This window comes from Pithys albifrons, chromosome 14, assembly GCF_047495875.1.
Source record: "Pithys albifrons albifrons isolate INPA30051 chromosome 14, PitAlb_v1, whole genome shotgun sequence".
NCBI classification, from domain to species: Eukaryota; Metazoa; Chordata; class Aves; order Passeriformes; family Thamnophilidae; genus Pithys; species Pithys albifrons.
Genome location: NC_092471.1, coordinates 1,202,701 through 1,224,430, shown reverse-complemented (window position 1 = coordinate 1,224,430; position 21,730 = coordinate 1,202,701). Strand labels below are relative to the sequence as shown.

Here is a 21,730-nt window from a genome sequence, read left to right as displayed (position 1 = left end):
AGAGGATGGAGTTTCCAGGGACTGGAGCCAAGGGGAAAGTAATCATGGAATTGCAGAACAGTCTGGGTTGGAGTGACCTGAAATTCCATCCCATTCCACCCCCTGCCATGGGCAGGGACACCTCCCACTATCCCAGGTTGCTCCAAGCCCTGTCCAGCCTGGCCTTGGACACTCTCAGAGATGGAGCAGACACAGCTGCTCTGCCCACCCTGTGCCAGGGCCTGCCCACCCTCACAGCCAGGAATTCCTTCCCAATATCCCGTCTAATCCTGGAGCAGCTCTGCAGGGGGCATCACCTGAGGGGGCAGAGGGGCAGAATCTCCCTCTCTCCTGCTGCCCACGCTGGGGTGAGCCTGGCCCGGGGGGTTTCTGGGGCTCCTGGGGGCTGGTCCTGCTGGGGTGTGCACATCCCTGCTGCTGGAGAGCTGGCACTGCTTTATTGGGATGAAGGACCTGCTCCCGGTAATTAGGGGGTTGTTGACGCCCAGAACCCGCTCTCTGCTCTGTTCATTCCTTCTGCCGGACTGAACCCGCCCTGCTTTGTTATTCGCCTTGTGGAGTGGCGTGTGGGTGATTGGAAGATGAGTGTAAAATTCCTCCCGCTAATTTATGCAGATTTTCTCCCTTTTCCTGCCCGTTCCCTCCTGGCTGTTCCCGCTGCCGGCCCCCAGCGCTCTGCCCGCCCTTGGCAATGCCCTGCCTTGGGGATGCCCTTCTCCCTGGCATCCAGAGCCCCGTGCCGAGAAATTTGGGGGGATCCCTTCGGCATCGCCAGGACCCGCTGGAGGGATGCGGGGATGGAGGAATTCCTGGATCTGCATCCCTGCATGAGGCCGGGTGCAAGGAGGGTCGGCCCGGGTGGAAGGAGAGTCGGACCGGGTGGAGGGAGGATTGGTCAGGGTGGAAGGAGGGTCGGCCCGGGTGGAAGGAGGATCGGCCCGGGTGGAAGGAGGATTGGCCCGGGTGGAAGGAGGATTGGTCAGGGTGGAAGGAGGATTGGTCAGGGTGCAAGGAGGGTCGGCCCAGGGGGAAGGAGGATTGGTCCGGGGGGAAGGAGGATTGGTCCGGGTGGAAGGAGGATCGGCCCGGGTGGAAGGAGGATTGGTCCGGGGGGAAGGAGGATTGGTCAGGGTGCAAGGAGGGTCGGCCCGGGTGGAAGGAGAGTCGGCCCGGGGGGAAAGGAGGATCGGCCCGGGGGGAAGGAGGATTGGCCCGGGTGGAAAGAGGATTGGCTCGGATGGAAGGAGGGTCGGCCCGGGTGCAAGGAGGATTGGTCCGGGGGGAAGGAGGATCGGCCCGGGGGGAAGGAGCACGGGCGGGCCGCGAGCCGCGGCTGCGTTTGCATCTCAGTGGGTGTTTTCTTCATTAAAATGCTGTGGGAAGTGGTTACCTCGCCTGCCTCCGTGTTTGTTGCTGCTCAGATGGAAGCAGGAGCCCATTGTCAGAGGGTTGTGAAGGAGTTTTGGCTGGAAGGGCTTTCCGTGGGCTGCTGAGGACTCGTGGAGACCCGGCCGTGGCCGTGGCGCTGCCCACGGAGGTGCCCAGGCTCTGGGACAGGGGGAGGACGGAGCAGGGCAGGACACTTTGGGACAGAGTGGGTTTGATTTGGGCTGCCCCGATGGCCAAGCTCGATGTCTCTTTTCATGGCCAAACCCGTGTCCTCGTCTGTCACCTGCATTTCTGAGCTCGTCTCTCCAGGCACCCCTTCGTCCCCCGTATCTCTGTGGGCGGGTTATTGCCAGGAATTATCGTCTGCCTCGGAATTGCTTTGATCTGTTGCTCATGGGAAAAGAAAACATGGGTTTTCTCTGTCTTTATTTTATTTTAAGCATCTCTTATCAGCTCAGCAGCACGTTTAGGTGAAGAGATGCGCGGGCAGGGCCCCACCAGCCTCCCACCCTCTGAGCCAAAGGCTTGGTGGCATCCAGGAGAGTGGGAGGGCTCGGATGGGGGTGGCAGGGACTCTGTGCCCACCTTGGCGTGGGGCTTCGCACCCACCGGGCTGCCAACGCCTCCAGGCAGAGCTTATCAGAGCTGGACATGCCTTGGAGGCAGCGCTGAAATGGATGCTGCTCACTGAGCTCCTTAATTGCTTTTAGTTGTAGACTTATTAAAGAACAAGATTTAAATAACGTCAGGAGGAGGGAAAAAACCCTCAATAAAAACGAGCTGAAGAGGGAGCAGAGAAGCTTCCCGTGGTGCTGAGTGGAGTTACTGCGAGGAGTCATCAGCTTCCAGGATTCCTATTTTTCCTCCAAATCTGCTTTGAGTTTAAGCAAATCCCTGAAGATTTGCCCATGAATAGTCATGCGGGAGCTGCCCGTGCCTGTGCTCCAGCCTGTATCCCAAAAACGAGCTTCCTGGCAGAGAGGGGATGAGAAAAAGCACCCGGTTTTCCTTGAATATTCCTTATTATTCGGGGAAGACTTGCAGCCACTAGTTAGTGCTTGTGCTGAGATCTGATAGGAAAAGCAGCATTTGCCCAATTATGGAGTGGAAACGGCCCGGGGGGGTCGCAGCCAAGGGGAGGGAGCGGCACAGCCCCCCCTGCCAGGCAGGGAGAGCTGCCCCTGCCCCGCTCCTGGCACGGCCCTCCTGCCTCTCTGCGTGTGGGTGTCTAAAGCAGAGCGAAAAAAATCAGCAGGATTACCTGGGGGAAATCTGAGAGAGAAAAGAAGCCAAAACCCCTTGGAAAACTTCCCTTGATCCCCCTTTGGCGTGTTCAGGGGGTCGGGGAATGGGAGATGAATTCTGGGTGTGCCCTGAGTGCTGGAGGCAGGTAATAAGGTTCATCCCAAGAAAACAGGCTGGAAAGGGCATTAGGAGAAGGACTCGGGTGCTTCTCCTCCGTGCTGATCGGCACCACAGCATGAGTTTGGAAGATGGAGCTGCAAATCCCAGTGTGAGCCAGGTGCTCTTGGCGTGTCAGGGTGCTGGGGGCTCTCAGAGGGATAAGGGATCACTCAGGGACTGGAACTTGCCAAAATTTACCTCTCCTTTTCTTGGCAGAACAGACCTTTCCTGGCCGAGGTTTCTAGAAGTTGCTCTGGAGCTGATGTAGAGATTTCAAACATCAAGTGAAAGCAAAGCCATCGGTTACATGTTTCTTCCTCCTGTATCTGCCAATCCTACCAGCCATCCCTTTTCCCTGCGTGGAATGCCTGATGGAAGCAGGGAACTCAGGCCTTTTGGTGGAAATGCAGGGAGAAAATGGCTCAAAGAGGAGGAAAATAGGGAAAAAAGGGGAGAAGAATGGGATGGTGGAAGGGCAGGAGCTCCTGCACCTTTGGAACCAAATGCTCTGGGCTCAAGGACTCCTTGCCCTTCACTGAACCCCAAACCACCCAGCCTGGCCCCAGAAATGCCACTGGCTGTGTCTGAAGTTGGGCAAAGCCACGGAGGGCAGGATGTCCCTTGGATCACCAGGATGTCCCTGGGCTTGCAGGGGTGTCCCTCGGCTCTCGGGGCGTGCTGTGGCCTGGCAGGGCTGCTGGCACTGGGAATTGCTGCTGGCACTGGGAATTGCCGCTGGATGCTGGCGGGAGGGGGCTGCCCGCGCCGGGCCGGGCCCTGCCGAAGCTGCAGCTCGTTAAACTCTGGCTGGAGGCGAGAGAGATCCCTCGATAAAGATGTGAAGCGAAATCGAGGGCAAGTACAGTAATCTCCCAACTTCCCACCGGGGTGTGAGCGCTGAGGTTGTAAATAGGCTGAAATCAAAGACTCATAAACCATGCAAATTGCTCCGTGTGTGTTTGTCTGTCTCCTTCCCATGTCTTTGCCCCTCACCTCCTTCCTCTGAATCTCTATCTTTCTATCTCTCCTCTTTCCATGAGCTCTGCTCTGCTCCCGACGAGCCTGTTCGGGCGAGGGAGGGAGTCTTTAAAAGGCATTTTTGTGGTTCTGGGCAACAAGTCAAAAAAAATCTGCTTTTTTCTTTCTTCTTCTTTCCCCCTGCCACCCTCCCCCCCTCCCCGTTCCAGACTCAGGGACACGTCACCCCAAACCTACCCCGCCATCAAAATAAACATTAATTAAGATATTTCCAGTGATGTTCACTGTCACAAATTACCAGCCCCACAAAGGCAACGTTGCAACTGCTCAGGATGTCAGTTTATCCCGATTGCTGAGATAAAACTGAATTTCTCCACTTTCCTCTCCTGCCTCGCAGCTCGTCCCGCTCCGCGCCGGGAGCCGGCGGGGCTGGAAAAGCAGCGGCACCGTCGCCACATCCAGGGGGTGCATCCCCCAAACCTGCCGGGGCCGGGGCACCTCCGCCCACATAAACAGGAGGGTTTGGGAGGGCTGAGCCCTTGGCGAAATTGGGGTCCCCTCCCGAGGCCCAGGGTGGGTGGGGATGGGTTGGGGGTGCAGAGTGGCCGGGATGTGGGGATGCAGGGATGCAGAGGTGTGGGGATGGTGGGATTTAGGGATTCAGGGATGCAGGGGCAGGGGATTCAGGGATGCAGGGGCACTGCATGCCGAGATGTAGGGATGCAGGAATGTGGGGATGGAGGATGCAGGAATGTGGGGATGGAGGATGCAGGGGTGTAGGAATGGAGGGATGCAGGAATGTAGGGATGGAGGGATGCAGGAATGTAGGGATGGAGGGATGCAGGAATGTAGGGATGGAGGATGCAGGAATGTGGGGATGCAGGGGTGTAGGACTGGAGGGATGTAGGGATGGAGGGATGCAGGAATGTAGGGATGGAGGATGCAGGAATGTGGGGATGCAGGGGTGTAGGAATGGAGGGATGGAGGGTGCAGGAATGTAGGGATGCAGGGGTGTAGGAATGGAGGGATGCAGGAATGTAGGGATGGAGGATGCAGGGGTGTAGGAATGTAGGGATGCAGGAATGTAGGAATGGAGGGTGCAGGCATGTAGGGATGCAGGGGTGTAGGAATGGAGGAATGCAGAAGGACGGGAGTGCAGAGATGCTGGAATGTAGGGATGCAGGGCCACATGGATACGGGACTGCAGGGGTGCAGGGCCACAGGGCTGCAGGAGTGTAGGACTGAAGGGGCACAGGATTGCAGGGTGCAGGGTGGGGAATACAGCGGTGCAGGGGTGCCAGGAGCGGGGTGCGGGGTGCAGGGTGCCGGGTGCTGGGTCAGCTGCCCCGGGAAGGCAGCGTGGGCCGCCCGGCCCGGCTCGGCCCGGCTGCCAGGAGCCGGAGCTGGCAGGGCAGGGTGGGGAGCAGGAAAGGGAGCCCCGCTCCTCCTCCCCTCGGGGAGAGCTGCGGCTCTCGGCGGGAGGGTTGTGAGTACACACAGACTCTCTGGAGCCTCCCATGTAAATCCTGGCAGGACCCAGCCAGCTCTGAGCTCATTCACGTGAGATCACCGGCTTGTTCGGGGCACCGCGGGATGTGCTGGAATCTCTGCGGGACCTGCCCCGGGGCGCTGCCCGCCAGCTGGGGCTGGGAGAGGAGCTCAGCCCATCCAGTCCCGCTCCCTCCAGGTCCCTCTCACAGCAGATCGTGACCATGTGACCACGCACAGCATTCCTCAACTTCCTCCATAGGCTCTGGCCCTGGGGATGGGAAGTGGGACGCTGAGGATCAGGTCTGGCACTGGGGATGGAAGGTCTGACACAGGGATGGAAGATCTGGCACTGGGGATCAGGTCTGATCCTGGAGGTGTAAGCTGTGACATTGGAGATGGGAGTTCTCAGCCTGGGGGTGGCAGCCTGACACTGGGAATGGAGGATGTGACACTGGGAATGGAGGGTGTGACACTGGGAATGGAGGGTGTGACACTGGGAAGGGAAGGTGTCACACTGGGAAGAGAAGGTGTGACACTGGGAAGGGAAGGTGTGACACTGGGAATGGAGGGTGTGACACTGGGAATGGAGGGTGTGACACTGGGAAGGGAAGGTGTCACACTGGGAATGGAGGGTGTGACACTGGGAATGGAGGGTGTCACACTGGGAAGGGAAGGTGTGACACTGGGAAGGGAAGGTGTCACACTGGGCATGGCAGGTCTGGCGGCAGGGGTCAGATCTGATCCTGGGAATGGAAGGCCCGGCTCTGGGAATGGCAGGTGTGACCCTGGGGACAGTAGGGCTGGCCCTGGGGACAGAACCACGTTTGCTTTCCACCCCATCTGAGGAGCCACCAGACTGTGGCCAGCGGGGGAGCGGCCCCGGGAGCCACGACCCGCATCCCTCGGGCATCCCCAGGGCAGCCGCGTGTCCCGGCATGGCCTGCGGGCTCCCGGCAGCGTCCCCGGGGCAGGACACAGCCCGAGGTCACCCTCTGTCCCCCGCCAGCCTCCAGCACTTCCCCTTCTGTCCAAACCTTGCGGGAGATTCGCCTGCAGTGGTGCCTTCCCCTCGCCGCTCCCGCTCCAAAGAAAACATCTCGGTGTGTTTGCAGATCTCGCCTTACACACCATTCCTCAGCTCCTGCTCCTTTGCGGGGCTTTTCCTTCTTTGGCTGGCTCGGTGACCCGGACCTGCCCTCGCTGTTTTCCCCGGGAGAGGAGGCTGAGCAGCCCCGCGAGCCGCACATGGAGCCCGACCGGCCCCACGCCGGCCCCGCGATGCTCCCGAGGATGTTCCCGAGGATGTTCCTGAGGATGTTCCCGAGGATGTTCCCGAGGATGTTCCCGAGGATGCTCCCGAGGATGCTCCCGAGGATGATGTTCCCAAGGATGCTCCCGAGGATGCTCCCGAGGATGCTCCCGAGGATGTTCCCGAGGATGTTCCCAAGGATGCTCCCGAGGATGCTCCCGAGGATGCTCCCGAGGATGCTCCCGAGGATGCTCCCGAGGATATTCCCGAGGTGCCGCCGCTCTGCGCCTCCAGCAAGGGTTTAATCACCCTCCCCACATAGATCCCATCAGATTTATTTCCCCCCTCCGCTAACAAACCCATGGAGTTTCCTGTGCTCCTTCCAGCCGCTCGGGCCCCTTTCATGTTTCCCAGCCCGTGGAAGGGCTCCGGCCCCGTGCACCGGGAATGCTCTGGGAATTCCAGCTACAAGCGGCTTGTCTGCTCCGCCAGGTCATTAACGTGTGGTCGCGCCTTTTGCCGGGTCATTAGGGGGGATGTTAAGGAAAGAGCTCGGCAGTGTCCCCTTGGATTCTCCTGCTGGTTCCTTCTGACTCTTCCAGCAAGCTCTGCACAAGTGGGGACATCGCTGCCTTATATATTTATATGTTTTCATGTATAATTACATACATATCCATATATAAATATATAAAACACATCATTCTCGATGTATAAATGTATATAAATACATATTTATCAGTGTATAAATATAGATAAATACACATCCATCCATACACTCGATGGTGTTTGTGGGTCGCTTCCAACTCAGCATATTCTGTGACTCTGGGATAAATACATACATATCCATATATGTGCCTATAAAATTACATATATCCACCTATATACACGTAAATATTCCCCCCTCCATGTTTCTGTTGCAATCCAGCACTGAGCACTTCAGGGCCTCTCCCATTCCGGCCAGTCTGGGGCATTTTCAATGTCTTTTCAACAATGTTGCTCAGCGAGTTAAAAGCAGCTCCCCGGTGCATCTCAGCTCCCACCATCACTCCTACAGGAGCAGGGGACCCACTCCCGGTGGATCTCTGCGTTCGAGCTGGGATTTTGGGGAATTTGGGGCTGTTCACACTTGCCTGTCCCCGGCTGAGCTCGCTCCGTGTTGGGGGTGACACCAACAGCCCGCCAGGGATTTTTCCTGCCGTTTTCCCTGTCGCTGCCCTCTGTCTTTGTCAGACCTTCTGCTCTTATCCCGGGCACAGCCAAGGACGTGGCTTCGCTCCGAGCTGGGGAATCGTGTCCTGCCCTGGGAGGGCCGGGCCGGGCGGGAGCGGAGCCTCTCACCCCTTTCTGCAGCCTCATTAATTGAAGCCAATATTCCTTCCTCCCCAGAGCTCCGGATGAAAGGGAGCAGCTCCCCTGAAGATGTTTAAGCATTAAGCCTCTCCTCCAGTTCCATTAAAGCTCCTGATTAAAGTGCTGGACTCTGGACAATGCTAAGTGCTTTCCTGAATGAGGTTCCCTGACTTCCCAGTGCCTGCAGCTGCTCTCCCAGCTCCCTCTTTCTCTCCCCTTCCCCACAGCCCAGCCCCTTTTCAACCACCTTTTAAATTTTCTCTTTCTTGCAGGGTTTTATTCTCCCTATTTAATTTTTTTTAAACCCCAAATCCATGAGTGGCCACTTCTGAAAGTGATAAAAATCTTATTCCCTGCCTTTGGATTTTTTTCCAGGCAATTGTAGCTTGCAACACCTTAATTATCGCGTCTCTGAAAACTGGTTAAAGATTTTAATACTTCCTTCCCTGGCCCATTATGCAGCGACTTCTCAGCCCCATAAAATGTGCCTCTGGAGCCCGCTGGCCTCGCGCTGTGCCTTTCCCTGCTCTGTCCTTCCCAGATGGATCGAACGCCCCCGGCTCCCCCTTTTCCGCTCCCCCGGCCCCCCGGGCAGGTGGGAAGCGCCAGATTTTCAGGTGGAATATGGGCTTTTTAATTTAAATCCTATGACACAGCCAGCAAATATGTTGCATCATTTTAATCAGGCAGCACATCTGCAGAAGGTGCAAGTTTCCCGGAGCCTGAGAGCAGGAATGATGGAATGAATAAATCCCGGGAAAGGCGAATCCTTGACATCACCTTCATTGCCGGATTGGAGGCTCCGATTTCGCTGCTTCCCTGGCACCCACCCTGCCTGCCTGGCTGCCGTTCCGTGGGCACCAGGACCGTTGGACTCCTCTGTGTATCCCATGTCCTTAAAAAAATCCCTGGTTTTGTTTGTTTGTTTGTTTTTGTGAGGTTTTGTTTTTGGGTTTTTTTTTTTTTTTTTGTGTTTTTTTTTTCTTTTCTTTCTAGTGGAGATTTGGGCTGATCACGAATTTTGGCCCCATCTGTGCAGGGCTCCTTGTCAAAGCACTTTTCAATGCCGAGCCATTCGGGATCCACGTGCCAGCCCGGTGGGATCTCATCCCTTTCATCCCAGAAAACATCTCCCCAGCCCCACCGAGCCTTTGGGATGAGAGAAGTTTATTCCCCACCGATGTTTTATTTAGGTGAGTTTTAAATAACTGCAGAGCTTTCCTGGGGGAACCATCCCCGGATTTCTGCACTAAGCACTTTTTCCTGGTGTTCAGCCTGAATTTTCCTTTCTTTGCTCTGTTTTAGCCCATTTCTCTTCCCGCTAGGAAATGTCTCAGGTAATTTAAATGTGAAGGGACTGTGGAACACGCTCAGGGTGCAGCTCATTATTTGATGAGGGTGTGATTGAGCCCAGAGAGACAGTCCCAGCTGGGGGGATGGAGAGCAGAGAAATCTGGGAGCGATGCCAAAGAATGTCCGGTCCTTTCTGTCCCACCTGGTCCCTTTGGAATGCAGCGGGTGGGGTGAGTTCCCGGGATCACCCCCAAAATGCCATTGTTGTTTCAAAGGAGGTTTCAGGGAGGTGGAGAGGGAGGAGAGGGAAGCCAAGAGAGTGGAGAACACGCGGTGTGGGAATGGGACAGTGGGAATGGGACAGTGGGAATGGGACAGTGGGATGTGTGGGAAGGGCACAGGGATTGACACGGGGCAGCTCCTGGGCCCCAAAAAGATGGAGATTTGGGAATTAAGTGATGCCCTTTCTTGTCCCTCGCTGGTTGTAGGGAAGGACTCCGGGGAGCACCAGGTCTGTGGGAGGCTGGAGAATCCTGGATCCCTCATGGAATGGGAGCCTGGAGCAGTGTCACCCCTGGGGACAGCAGGGATGGAGCCACGTGGAGCCGAGTCCCCAAAGCTGGTGACACCCTCACATGGGGCCACCCCTGGAGGTGCCGGGGAAGGAGCAGGGCAGGAAAAGGGAGGGCAGGTGGGAATCTCAGTCACCCCTGGGGGAAGCACGAGGATCACCAGCCGTGCCCGGGATTTTGGACAAGGATGGGGGGTCGGTGCCCCCCGCTGGGATGTGGGTCCCTTCCAGCCGCTGCCAGCGCTGCTCCTGCCGGAGCTCAGCCCTGTTCCCGCTGTCCCTGGGGCAGGGAAAGTCGGGAAACATTTTCCAGTTAATTTACTGGGGTTTTCCCAAGAACCATCCTTGGAATTGTGCTGATTTGGTATCCCGGATTTCCTTCCCATGGCTGGGTGGCAAGAGCAGGATTTTGTCCTTGGGTGACTTTACCAGGCAAGTGTTTCCTGCTGTGGGACAGCTCTGGGAAGGGCTGGGGAAGGGCTGGCAAAGGGGATCCCGTTCTCCCAGACGGACTCCCACCTCTCCCAGACCGAGTCCCACCTCTCCAGGGCGCCCTGACCCTGTTCCACGTGGCCTCTCCCACCTCACCAGTGTTTGGTTTGGTGTTCCCGAGGCATTCCAGGGTGGGCAGAGCCCCCATCCGGGTTTTCCCGGCGTGCCAGGTGTGGCTGTGCCACTGAGCCCCCCATAAAGTGGCTCCCGGTGACCTTTGGATCCTCACCAGGCTCTGCCCACCTTGCCTGGCTCAGCTGCTCCTCCCCCCAGCCCGGGGAGCCCCCAGTGCCACCAAACTGGTCCCCACTGGTTGGGGTGACGGGCTCTGATCCCACAGGGATCCCACAGGGATCCCACAGGGATCCTGGCACCTCAGGGGGGTGGATTGGCACAGGGGACTCGGGCAAAGGATCCTCCTGCCAAAGGATTCCCGGGCTCTGGATCCCACCTGAGCCTGTGCCGGGAGAGCGGCATCGCCATGGCAACGGGCAGGATGGCAGAGAGGGATGGGGGGCAGGAGAGGGGATGGGCAGGGAATGGGCAGGGAATGGGCAGGGAGAGGGCAGGGAATGGGCAGGGAGAGGGCAGGGAGAGGGCAGGGAATGGGGAGGGAATGGGCAGTGGGAGGGCAGGGAATGGGCAGGGAATGGGCAGTGGGAGGGCAGGGAATGGGCAGGGAATGGGCAGGGAATGGGCAGGGGGAGGGCAGGGAATGGGCAGGGAATGGGCAGGGAATGGGCAGGGAATGGGCAGGGAGAGGGCAGGGAATGGGCAGGGAATGGGCAGTGAATGGGCAGGGAATTGGCAGGGAATGGGCAGGGAATGGGCAGGGAGAGGGCAGGGAATGGGCAGGGAGAGGGCAGGGAATCGGCAGGGAGAGGGCAGGGAATGGGCAGGGAATGGGCAGGGAATGGGCAGGGAATGGGCAGGGAGAGGGCAGGGAATGGGCAGGGAATGGGCAGTGAATGGGCAGGGAATGGGCAGGGGATGGGCAGGGAGAGGGCAGGGAATGGGCAGGGAATGGGCAGGGGATGGGCAGGGAATGGGCAGGGAATGGGCAGGGAGAGGGCAGGGAATGGGCAGGGGATGGGCAGGGAATGGGCAGGGAATGGGCAGGGAGAGGGCAGGGAATGGGCAGGGAATGGGCAGTGAGAGGGCAGGGAATGGGCAGGGAATGGGCAGGGAATGGGGAGGGAATGGGCAGGGAATGGGCAGGGAATGGGCAGGGGCAGCAGCTCCAGGACCCAGGTGGGCACTCGGGGATACAAAAGCAACAATTTCACAATAATTTTTTAATCACATTTAAATATTACATTTCTAAACATTTCCATTGATCACACCCCAATCGACTCCTGACGTTTTTATTATTTTATCTTTATTTTCTCCAGAGCAGCTGAACCTCCCGCGGGTCTGGGGGGGTTTGCCGTGGACAGTGGAGGGATCCGAGCTCCGAGTTCAGGTTTTCAGCAGAACCGGAACTGCCTGGGAGGGTTTGGTTTGTTTTGTTCTCAAAAGTGACTCTTTGTTTGTTTTCCAATTTTCTCAGTGAAAACAAAACCCACCCCAGAGTTTGTTGGTTTGTTTTTGAGACTGAAAGGAACCGACTTGGTGGTTTTTTTTTTGTTGTTGTTTTTTTTTGGTTTTTTTTTTTGTTGTTTTTTTTTTGGGTTTTTTGTGGGTTTTTTTGTTTTTTTGTGGTTTTTTTGGTTTTTTTTGGGTTTTTTTGGTTTTTTTTTTGTTGGTTTTTTTTGGTTTTTTTTTTGGGTTTTTTTGTGGTTTTTTTTTGTTTTTTTGGGGTTTTTTTGTGTTTTTTGTTTTTTTTTTGTTTGTTTTTTTTGTGGTTTTTTTGTTTGTTTTTTTTTTATTTTTTTTTTTAATTTTCTTAATAAAAAAGTGAACAGACTCGGGAGGGTTTTTATTTTATTTTGAAATTTTATTACTAGAAATGAAACCCCCTCCAAAGGGGTTTGTTGTTGGGTCTGTAGCAGGAGGTGAATTGACTCCAATAATTTTCTTAATAGGAAGAAAATGAATTCTGGGCTTTGGGTTTTCCCTCCCCGTGGCCCAAGTGGAACAAAAAGAACATTCAAAAAATTACAAAAAACTCCCCAAATATCCCAAAATGTTCAAAAAACCTACAAAATAAAAGGAAAAAAAACCTTCAGGAAACTTTAATTAAGACTTTAAAGAAGCTCAAAAACTCCCAAAAACACTTAAAAATAAAAATATAAAAAAATAGAAGTAAAAATATAAAGAAATAAAAGAAAAAATATAAAGAAATAAAAGTAAAAATACAAAGAAATAAAAGAAAAAATATAAAGAAATAAAAGAAAAAATATAAAGAAATAAAAGTAAAAATATAAAGAATAAAAGTAAAAATATAAAGAAATAAAAGAAAAAATATAAAGAAATAAAAGTAAAAATATAAAGAATAAAAGTAAAAATATAAAGAAATAAAAGTAAAAATATAAAGAAATAAAAGAAAAAATATAAAGAAATAAAAGAAAAAATATAAAGAAATAAAAGTAAAAATAAAAGCCTAAAAATTAAAAAAATGGAATAAAAAAAATAAAAATCAGATGAATTAAAAAAATTTAAACCTGGGGGAAAATACTTGAAAACATTCGAAAAAATAATTAAAAACCCTCCCCCAAATCCCCCCAAACTCTCAGAAAACTGAAAAAAAACCCCAAAAACTTTAAGAAACCCTTGAAGGAAATAAAAGCAATTTAAAAATTCTTTTTAAAAAAGGTAAAGCAAATTTTAAAAATTCTTAAGAAATCCTCAAAAAAGTCCCAAAAATGTAAAAAGCCTTTTAAAAACAATTGAAGGAAAAGTCCAAAAATACTGAAAAGTCTTTCACAAACCCCTGGAAAAAATATTGAAAATCTTTATGGAAACTCTTGAGAATGTCAAAAAAAAAATAGAAAATTAAAGAAAGTTTTAAAAAATTCGAAAAAAGTTTAAAAATGGGAGAAAATTTCAAGAATGTAAAAATAGTTTGAAAAATAAAAAAAAGGTTAAAAATGGGAAAAAGATTTAAAATAGGAAAAAAGTTCAAGGAAATGGGGGAAAAGTTTAAAAAATGGGGAAAAAATGCAAAAAATGGAAAAAAGTTTTAAAAAATGTTTAAAAAATGGAAAAAAGTTTTTAAAAAGGGAAAAAGTTTAAAAAATGTGAAAAAAATGCAAAAAATGGAAAAAGGTTAAAAAATGGAAAAAAGTTTTAAAAAATGTTTAAAAATGGAAAAAAAACTTTACAAAGTGGGAAAAAGTTTAAGAAATGGGAAAAATATTTTAAAAAATGGAAAAAAGTGTAAAAAATGTTTAAAAAATGGAAAAATTATAGAATGGGAAAAAGTTTATCAAATGGGAAAAATATTTTAAAAAATGAAAATAGTTTAAAAACTGTTTAAAAATGGAAAAAGTTTAAAAAATGGAAAAAAGTTTTAAAAATGTTTTTAAAAAATGGAAAAAAGTTTTTTTAAAAATGTTTTTAAAAAATGGAAAAAAGTTTTTAAAAAGGGAAAAAGGTTAAAGAAATGGGGGAAAAGTTAAAAAAATGAAAGAAGTCCAAAAAACCGGAAAAAAAATTTAAAAAAAAAAGGAAAAACATTTAAAAAGCCTAAAAAATAATTATAAAATCCCTGAAAAAAATTTTAAAAATTCCGAAATAAAAAATAAATAAAACAAATAAAAGCCTCGCCCGGGAACATCCTAAACCCCCGGGTAAAATCCGAAATCAAATCCCGATTTTTATAGAAACAAACATTTGATTTTATTATTTCGGGTCCCGCTTTTGGCCGCAAGGGGGCGCTGTAGGACCGCGGCTGAGCGTGCGGGCGAGTCCAAGTTCGGCGTCCTGCAGGGGGGTGGCGGGGAGGCGACGACGATGGGGACGGGCCGGCGGGGCGCCGCTACCGGCGCCCCGCCGGCCCGTCCCCATCGCCGCCGCCTCTTTCCCACCCGGTAAACCGACAGCAACCCCCCCCCAACCGGGAGATTTGCCCGCTACCACCCCCCCAAAAAACCGCTCCCCCCAAGAACCCACAATGGGCGTGCCAGCACTCAAGGCCCCCCCCGCTCGGCTCGCCCATTGGCCGCCGCGCCGGGCTGTCCGCGATTGTGCCTGCGCGGAGGGGTAGAGCGCCTGGCGCGGCCGGCGCCGCCTCAGTCGGTGGCGGGCGGGCGGAGGCGGCGGGTCGGGAGCGGAGCGGGTGGAGCCGGCGGCGATGGGCGCCTGACGCCCGGCCCGTCCCGCCGCCGAGGGACGATGGCGCGGCCCCGCGGCGGGCGGTGGCTGCTGGGTGTCCTGCTGGCCTTGTGCCGTCTCGCCGCGCCGCTCGCCAAGAGCCTGGAGCCGGTGTCGTGGAGCTCCGCGAACCCCAAGTACGTGAGGCGGCGAGCCCGGGGGTGGGGACGGGGGGGACGCGCCTCGGAACCCCCCGCGGGGTGGATGAGAGTTTAATACAAGCAACGAGGGGTTTAAGGCAAAAAGAAAAAATCGCACCCGGAGCGACCCCCGGCTGAGGACGGACCCGCGACGTCGCGCTGGTTTTTGCACCAAAAAACCCTCCTTTCCCTTTTCCCCTCGGTTTTTAACGATGCTTTTGCTTCCCGCAGCTTTTGGTCTCTTTGAATATCTTTTTGTTTTTTAAGAGCACCTTTTGTTTTTTTTAATTCTGTTTTTTTTTAATTAAATTTTTTTTTTCACGCTCGCTTTATTTTCCCCCTCGGATCGCCGCTCCCCTCCACCACTTGGATTTATTACCTGTTTGATTTTTTTCCCTGCGTTTTCTCACCCGAAATCGGCCGTGGAGGACGGTGGGGATCCCACCGGGCTGGTCCGAACAAAGCGGGCGCCGGGGCAGACCCCCAATTATATATATTTTTATATTTATTTCTGTGTGTCCGTGGCCGCGGCTGCCGTGCAGGAACAATGCGGAGGGCCGGGATGAAGGGCTGGAGGGTGTCTGGTCGCCCCTGCCCCCTGTCTGGTGGTCGGGATGGTTCGGTGGCCCTTGCTGAGCTTTATCTTGTAGATCACGGAATGTTTATTTATCTGACCCCCTTCTCGCTTAAAAAGAATCCCGGCTTTTAGCCTGACTTTTTTTCCCTACCATAATCCTCAAGAAAAAAAAAAAAAAAAAGGAGTTTTTAAGGGCTGGAAAGAAAGGAAGCAATTTGGAGAAGCTTCGTGCTCGGACACGTATTCCAGCCCAGGGTTTATTTGGTTTATTCCGTGGGGAAGAAGGAGCTCCACAGGCACCCGCGTGTGCCCAGCGCTGGCAGCGCCGGGACGGCAGCCCCGGCACTCCATTCGCCTCCTCACTGTGGTTTTCCTTTCCTTCCTTTGGAGTTGTGTCAGCTGGATGGGAGCTGAGAGAGCCATTTCCCTTGGGAATGTCCTGCTGTGTCCCTGAGCCCGTGGTGTTGGTGACGGGCAGGCAAATAAGTTCCAGAAGAGACAGTTTTTATTTGGGAAAGGCAGCTGGAGGCAGAGGCGGCTCCGGCTCGGTGGTGGGGACACCACGTCTCCCTGGTCCCCTTCCTGATCTGGGCTTTCCGTGAGCTGCCGAGGCCTGGGAGCTGGAGGAGGTGGTGACGATGGGATGGCACGGGGACGGCACCCTGAGGGGTTCCCACCATCCTCCTGCTCTGCTGGGGGCTGCCCACTGAGCCCCAGTTTGGAGATGTGCCTCCAGTGCGGTGACTGGGAGAGCTCCAGCGCTTCCTGGGCTCCCCTCACTGGGAGCTCGGTGGTTGTACTCTCCCAGTTCTCCCCCAGTTTGGAGCTCGGTGGTTGTACTCTCCCAGTTCTCCCCCAGTTTGGAGCTCGGGGGTTGTACGCTCCCAGTTCTCCCCCAGTTTGGAGCTCAGGGGTTGTACGGTCCCAGTTCTCCCCCAGTTTGGAGCTTGGGGGTTGCCCACTCCTGGTTTTCCCCAAATTCAGAGCTCGGAGGTTGTCCATCTTCAGTTCTGGCTGGGAGATTGTCCATGCACGTTTCTCCCCACGTTTGGAGCTTGGTGGTTCTCTCTGCTGGTTCTGCCCAGCCTGGAGCTTGGTGGTTGTTATCCTCCAGTTCTCCCCAGTGTGAACTTGGTGGCTGCCCACTCTCTGTTCTCCCTGAATTCAGAGCTTGGTGGTTCTCCCCCAGTTTAGGACTCAGAGATTGTCTGCTCCCAGTTCTTTCCCAGTCTGGAGCTCAGTGGTTGCCCTGTCTTGGTTCTAAAGGAATCTGGATCTCAGTGTTTGCCTGGCCTCGTTTCTACCCCAGTGTGGAGCTCAGTGGCCGAGCGCTCTCCGTTCTCCCTGGATTCAGAGCCTGGAGGTTGTGCCCCGTCGGTTCTCCCCCGTTTGGAGCTCAGGGGTTGGTCTGGATTCAGAGTTCTCCCTGGATTCAGAGCCTGGAGGTTGCGCCCTGTTGGTTCTCCCCCGTTTGGAGCTCAGGGGTTGGTCTGGATTCAGAGCCTGGAGGTTGTGCCCCGTCGGTTCTCCCCCGTTTGGAGCTCAGGGGTTGGTCTGGATTCAGAGTTCTCCCTGGATTCAGAGCCTGGAGGTTGTGCCCCGTCGGTTCTCCCCCGTTTGGAGCTCAGGGGTTGGCCCCTCTCGGTTCTCCCTGGCTGTGGATCTCAGGCCGCCCTTGGTTCTCCCGTGCTGTGGAACTCAAGGGTTGCCCGCCCTCGGCTCTCCCTGAGTTTGGGGTCGGAGCTTGCCCACCCTGGGGAGGGGTTTGGGCCCGTGCCCTCCCGCGTGGGGCTCCTGTGGGTGCCTGCTGTGGGGCATTCCCGTGCCCCCACGGGGATGGGAGAGGGTGGGAAGTGCCAAACGTTGGCGTTGGCACCCCGGAACATGCCGGGACATGCGTGGGCAGAGCCCGTGGCAGAGTTTGGCTGGCTGGGCTGTCAGGGCCTGGCTGATCTCCCCACTCACACCCCAGGGCTGTGCCCATCCCAGCCCCTCATCCCGGGATCCCTCTGCAGGATCTGTCACAGCTGCCCTTGCACCTCGGTGCTCCCACCTCTGATCTGTGTGAGGTGTCAGGCAGAGCCTCTCCACGGCCTCTCCCAGCAAACCCAGCTGGAGTCTTGGGATCCACATGCTGGGCAAAGTGCGGCTCCAGTTGGATTACAGATCATGTTCCTGGTTGGACTGGAGTTGCTCTTCTGGATAGATCCATTGAAACCTCTCCCCACCGTACTTTGGGCTTCCCAGTCCCTTCCACAGGCAGTGCTGGGGCTGTGCCAGCCCCCCATCCACTCTGCTGAGCTTTAACTCTTGTTTTTAGAGTAAAGAGAGCTAAAGCCTTTAAAAATAACACGGCTAAGTGGAATTTTCCAACGGATCGAAGGAGCGAGCGTGGCCCGCTGGGCCCGGCCGGCCTCGGAGCGATGGCTGTAAATAAGGAAAATATTGTGCTGCCCTTTGTGGGCAGCTGTGGCTGCGAGCTGGGGAGGGCCGGGGTCCTGCTGCTATCGCAGGGGCGCCGATAACACATCCGATAGACGGGACCATTTCCTAATCGAGTTAAGACAGGCTTAAGCTGCGCTGGGAAACGTTTCCCTTCGGCTCCTGGGTGTGCGTCCCAAGGCCAGTGGTGAAATCATCACAGTCTTCCCATTGTGAATATTTCTGGGGTTTGAAAGGGGAAAAATTAGGCCTAGGAATGGTTTAGTTGGAAAAAAAGGTGCTAATTGTCTCAGACCTGTGCTTGGGATGAGCTCACCTCTCCGAGCGAGCTTTCCCCGGGGTGCCTGGGGAGCCCCTTGGAAAGGGTCTTGGGGAGCCAATATGGCTTTCATTTTTTCCATTGTGCCTGACTGGGGCTTTGAGGGGGACAGAAAGTGCTTCTGGGGCTTCCTTGGCCCCTCTGCTGCCCAGCTGGGGGTGGTGGGAGCGTGCTCGCCTTGGACAGCCGGGAATTGCCCGAGAAATTCTGGCTAAATCCCTTCCCAACTCCCATGGCTGTAATTTCGGAGAAATATTGACCCTGGTGGGCTCCTGTACCGACCGTTAAAAGGAAGCATTCCTAATAAAATATGGTTTGGAAAATTCATTTCAGGCTGGAATTTGCCTCTCCAGAAAGTATTTTAATAAGGAGGTGGGGGAAATGGGACACATCATCCGTGCAGCTCTGGAGAACGGCTCGTTTCGCCTCTGAGTTTCCCTCTTCCCCTCGCAGAGAGTTTTACTCGACTCTGTTCACTCCACAGAGCAGTGCAGCAGCTTGCTGAAAACAAAATAAATGTATTTATTTAAAAAAAAAGGTGAAGGGAAGAGGGGAAAAAAAACCCCAGACAAAAGTGTAATCCTTGGTGGTGTTTTTATTCCACTTTCAATGCCACGAGGGTGTCAGCGCCGGGTTTGGAGGTGCCGGATCGTGGCCTTTCCAAATGCCGTTTTACGAGGGACAAAGTGCTGTGGGAAGGCTGTTTCCGAGGGAAGGCTGGCCCGGAGCTCTGGGGCTCACACTGTCAGAGCAGATGTGGGGCAGTTACCGGAGTGGAGGGCACACGAGGCGCTCTGTGCTGTCCAGAGTTGGGAAATGTGGAGAATGTGCTGCTTATTTTTAATTAAAAGTCATTTCTGGGTCGTTCAGAGACTCCCCCTTGGTGGGGCTGCGAGGTGGGGGCTCCCCAGGGGAGTGGCTTTAAACTAAAAGGATGAGACATTTACACTGGATATTGGGAAGGAATTCCTGACTGTGAGGGTGGGCAGGCCCTGGCACAGGTGCCCAGAGAGGCTGTGGCTGCCCCATCCCTGGGAATGTCCCAGGCCACGTTGGACAGGGCTTGGAGCAGCCTGGGACAGTGGGAGGTGTCCCTGTCCATGGCAGGGTGTTGGAACAAAGTGAGCTTTAAGGTCCCTTTCCAACTCAAGCCACTCCAGGATTTATGATTCCATGGTCCCATCAGGAACCTGATGGCCTCTGTACAAACCTGGGCCTTCCTGGGGCTTTGCTGCGTCTCCCAAGGCTGGTTTGGGCCAGGCAAGCCTGTCTGGCCTGTGTCCTGCTTGGAGTTTCCCTGTGGGATGGTGGAGCCCTTCCCGGGGATGCTGGGGGACCCTTTGCCGGGCTGTTGGGAGCCCTCCCGGCATGCAGGGCTTGTGCTCCCACTGCCAAGGAGAAACCCCGTGCCCAGCCCGTGTTCTCATGCCCATGAGATCCCCTGTCCCTGTGCCCCGGGGAGGGAAGGAGCACTGCCCAGGGAATGACTTCATTAACTGAAATTAAAAAAAAGGCAAGGCAGGGCTGCGGCTCTTGCAGTAGCCGGGTAAATACCACTGGATTCCATAAAATGGATTTAACTGCTTCCTTTAAAAGAAAAAAAGAGCCGTGATGGGGTGGCTGATTGATTGTAAAAGGAGCCGGAGCTTTCTCGGAGCAAAACAGCTGCTGCAGCTCCTCGGAGCCGCCTGGCAGTGGGGCGGGATGGGCTGGATCCCTGTGCCATGTCGGGCTGGGGGGCTGGCAGGGGCCTGGCAGGGGCCTGGGGGGGCTGGCAGGGGGCTGGGGGGCTGGCAAGGGCATGGGGGGCTGGAAGGGTCCTGGGGGCCTGGCAGGGGCCTGGCAGGGGCCTGGCAGGGGTCCTGGGGGGCTGGCAGGGGGCTTGGGGGGCGGCAGGGGGCTGGCAGGGTCCTGGCAGCGGCCTGGTGGGCTGTGTCCTCTGCCACTGCCACTCTTGAGCCCCGGCATTGATCTGGGGGCTGAGGTGCTCCTGGGATCCTCATCCCAAATGAATGGGCTGTGTGGCAGGGTGGGATGTGCCTGTGCCCTTGCACGGTGTGTGCGGGCGGGCTGGGGGTCCCTCTGAGCAGCTTCACTGGGTGCTCTGGGATCTTCTGGGTGCTCGGGGTCCCCCTGAGCCCTGCCATGTTTGTGGGATCACGGGGGTCCCAAGGGCCAGGTGCTTGTGCAGCCCTTCCCGTGGTGCACGTCAGGAGCTGTTTGGGTCGTCCCCTGTGAACTGGGGCATGATCCCTTTTTCCATGCAGGACTCTTGGATCCCACCTGCCCCTGGCTTGCCGTGGCTCCACGTCCCTGCCCCTCTGCCCCTGTCCCTGCCCCAGTGGTGGCCGTGCTGCCCGGCAGCCCGTCTGCCTGAGGAGCGCTGGGCTCCGGTGGGAAAACATCTTGGAGCGATCAGTAGCACATGCTACTTGGAGTCTGGCAGCTGGAACAGGGTGGGGAGAAACAAAGCTGATTCCATTCTGTCTCTAATTAATGATTGCTGGGATCGGGAGCAGGAGAAGGACTCGCTCGGTGCTATCTCGGCGTCACATCTGGGCAGGAATGCGCAGCCGGGCTTTTGTTGTGCTGGGCGGAGAGAGAGCCCCGCTCTTTGCTGCTGCTTTCTGGAGCTTTTCTCCTTCCCATCCCTTGTTTTGGGGCGGGTGGTAGGCAGAGGATCCTCTGGTGGTGCTGGGGTTGGTCCTGCTGCTCATGGAGAGGTTGGGTGCGCACCCGCCATCCTTCAGGAGGGGTTTTCTTGCTCCTGGTGTGTCGTCTCCTTTTGGAACACCAACTCATGGCTGTGCTGGGGTCTTGGCAACCTGTCTGTGGTTGGAGCCCTCGTGGTGTGCTCATGCCTGTGCTGGAGCCTCTGGGTCCTGTCTGCAGCTGGAGCACCCGTGCTCTGCTCCCGGCTGTGCCGGAGCCGTGTGATCCCATCTGCAGCTGGAGCGCTGGTGCTCCGCTCGCGGCTGTATCAGGCCTGGGCCCCTGTCTCTGGCTGGAGCACTGGTGCTCTGCTCCTGGCTTTGTTGTAGGCTCAGGATCCCGTGTCAGACTGGAGCACTGGTGCTTGAACTCATGGCTGTACCAGAGCCTCAGGATCTCATCCCCAGTTAGTGTCCCAGTGCTCTGCCCGTGGCTGTGCCAGATCCTTGGGATCCTGGCACTCCCCGCTCTGTCAGCCTGTCCAGGCTTTGTCCGGGATGACTTAGACATGCCAGGGCTAAACGTCCTGCTCAGTGAGGCTGGATTTGTGCACATGGTGGGATTTTCCTGGCCCTGTGTTTTCGTGGAGCAGGTTCCTCTGGGGCTGGAGCCAAAGCCCGCAGACACTGGGGGTGATGCCTGGAGCGGAGCTCAGGGGCCTCCCGTCCCTCGGGAGGGCTGGAGGGTGGGGGGAACAGGTTTGGGGGGTCACTCCTGGTGTTGCTGTGAGCAGGGTCTGCTGCTGTGTGAGCTCTCCCTGCCAGAGCCCCTGGGCGGGATGTGAGCCGGCCCAGGTGCCGGCGTGGCAGTGCCGCCCCGGCCGGGCTCAGCCGAGCAGCTGCGCTTCAAAAATGCCAGCTATTTATAACCCTGGCTCGGCTGCTCGGCAATAACCTTTTCCTACCCACAGCAGGCCCTTCCCAGGTGGGCTGCTCGCCCTTTCCGAGGCCGTGGGACTGGGCATTGCCCGGGGGGGCTGCCTTGGAACCAGAGCAGGGGGGTGGTTGGTGTCCAGCTGTGAGCTGTTTGCCAAGGGCTCCATCCTGTCATGGTGCTGTGCCTGCACAGG

The 21,730-nt window shown here is 54.9% G+C and overlaps 1 protein-coding gene across 1 annotated transcript in view; it reads left to right on the top strand.

Annotated features, from left to right (window-relative positions):
• The first annotated feature begins 14,380 nt into the window (after nucleotides 1–14,380).
• EFNB1 (ephrin B1) overlaps nucleotides 14,381–21,730 on the top strand; it is a 51,160-nt gene continuing 43,810 nt past the window's right edge. The window contains exon 1 of the mRNA XM_071569201.1: nucleotides 14,381–14,608. Within this exon, the coding sequence (XP_071425302.1) occupies nucleotides 14,493–14,608 (116 nt within the window). The 5' untranslated portion in view covers nucleotides 14,381–14,492. The remainder of the gene's footprint in view (nucleotides 14,609–21,730) is intronic.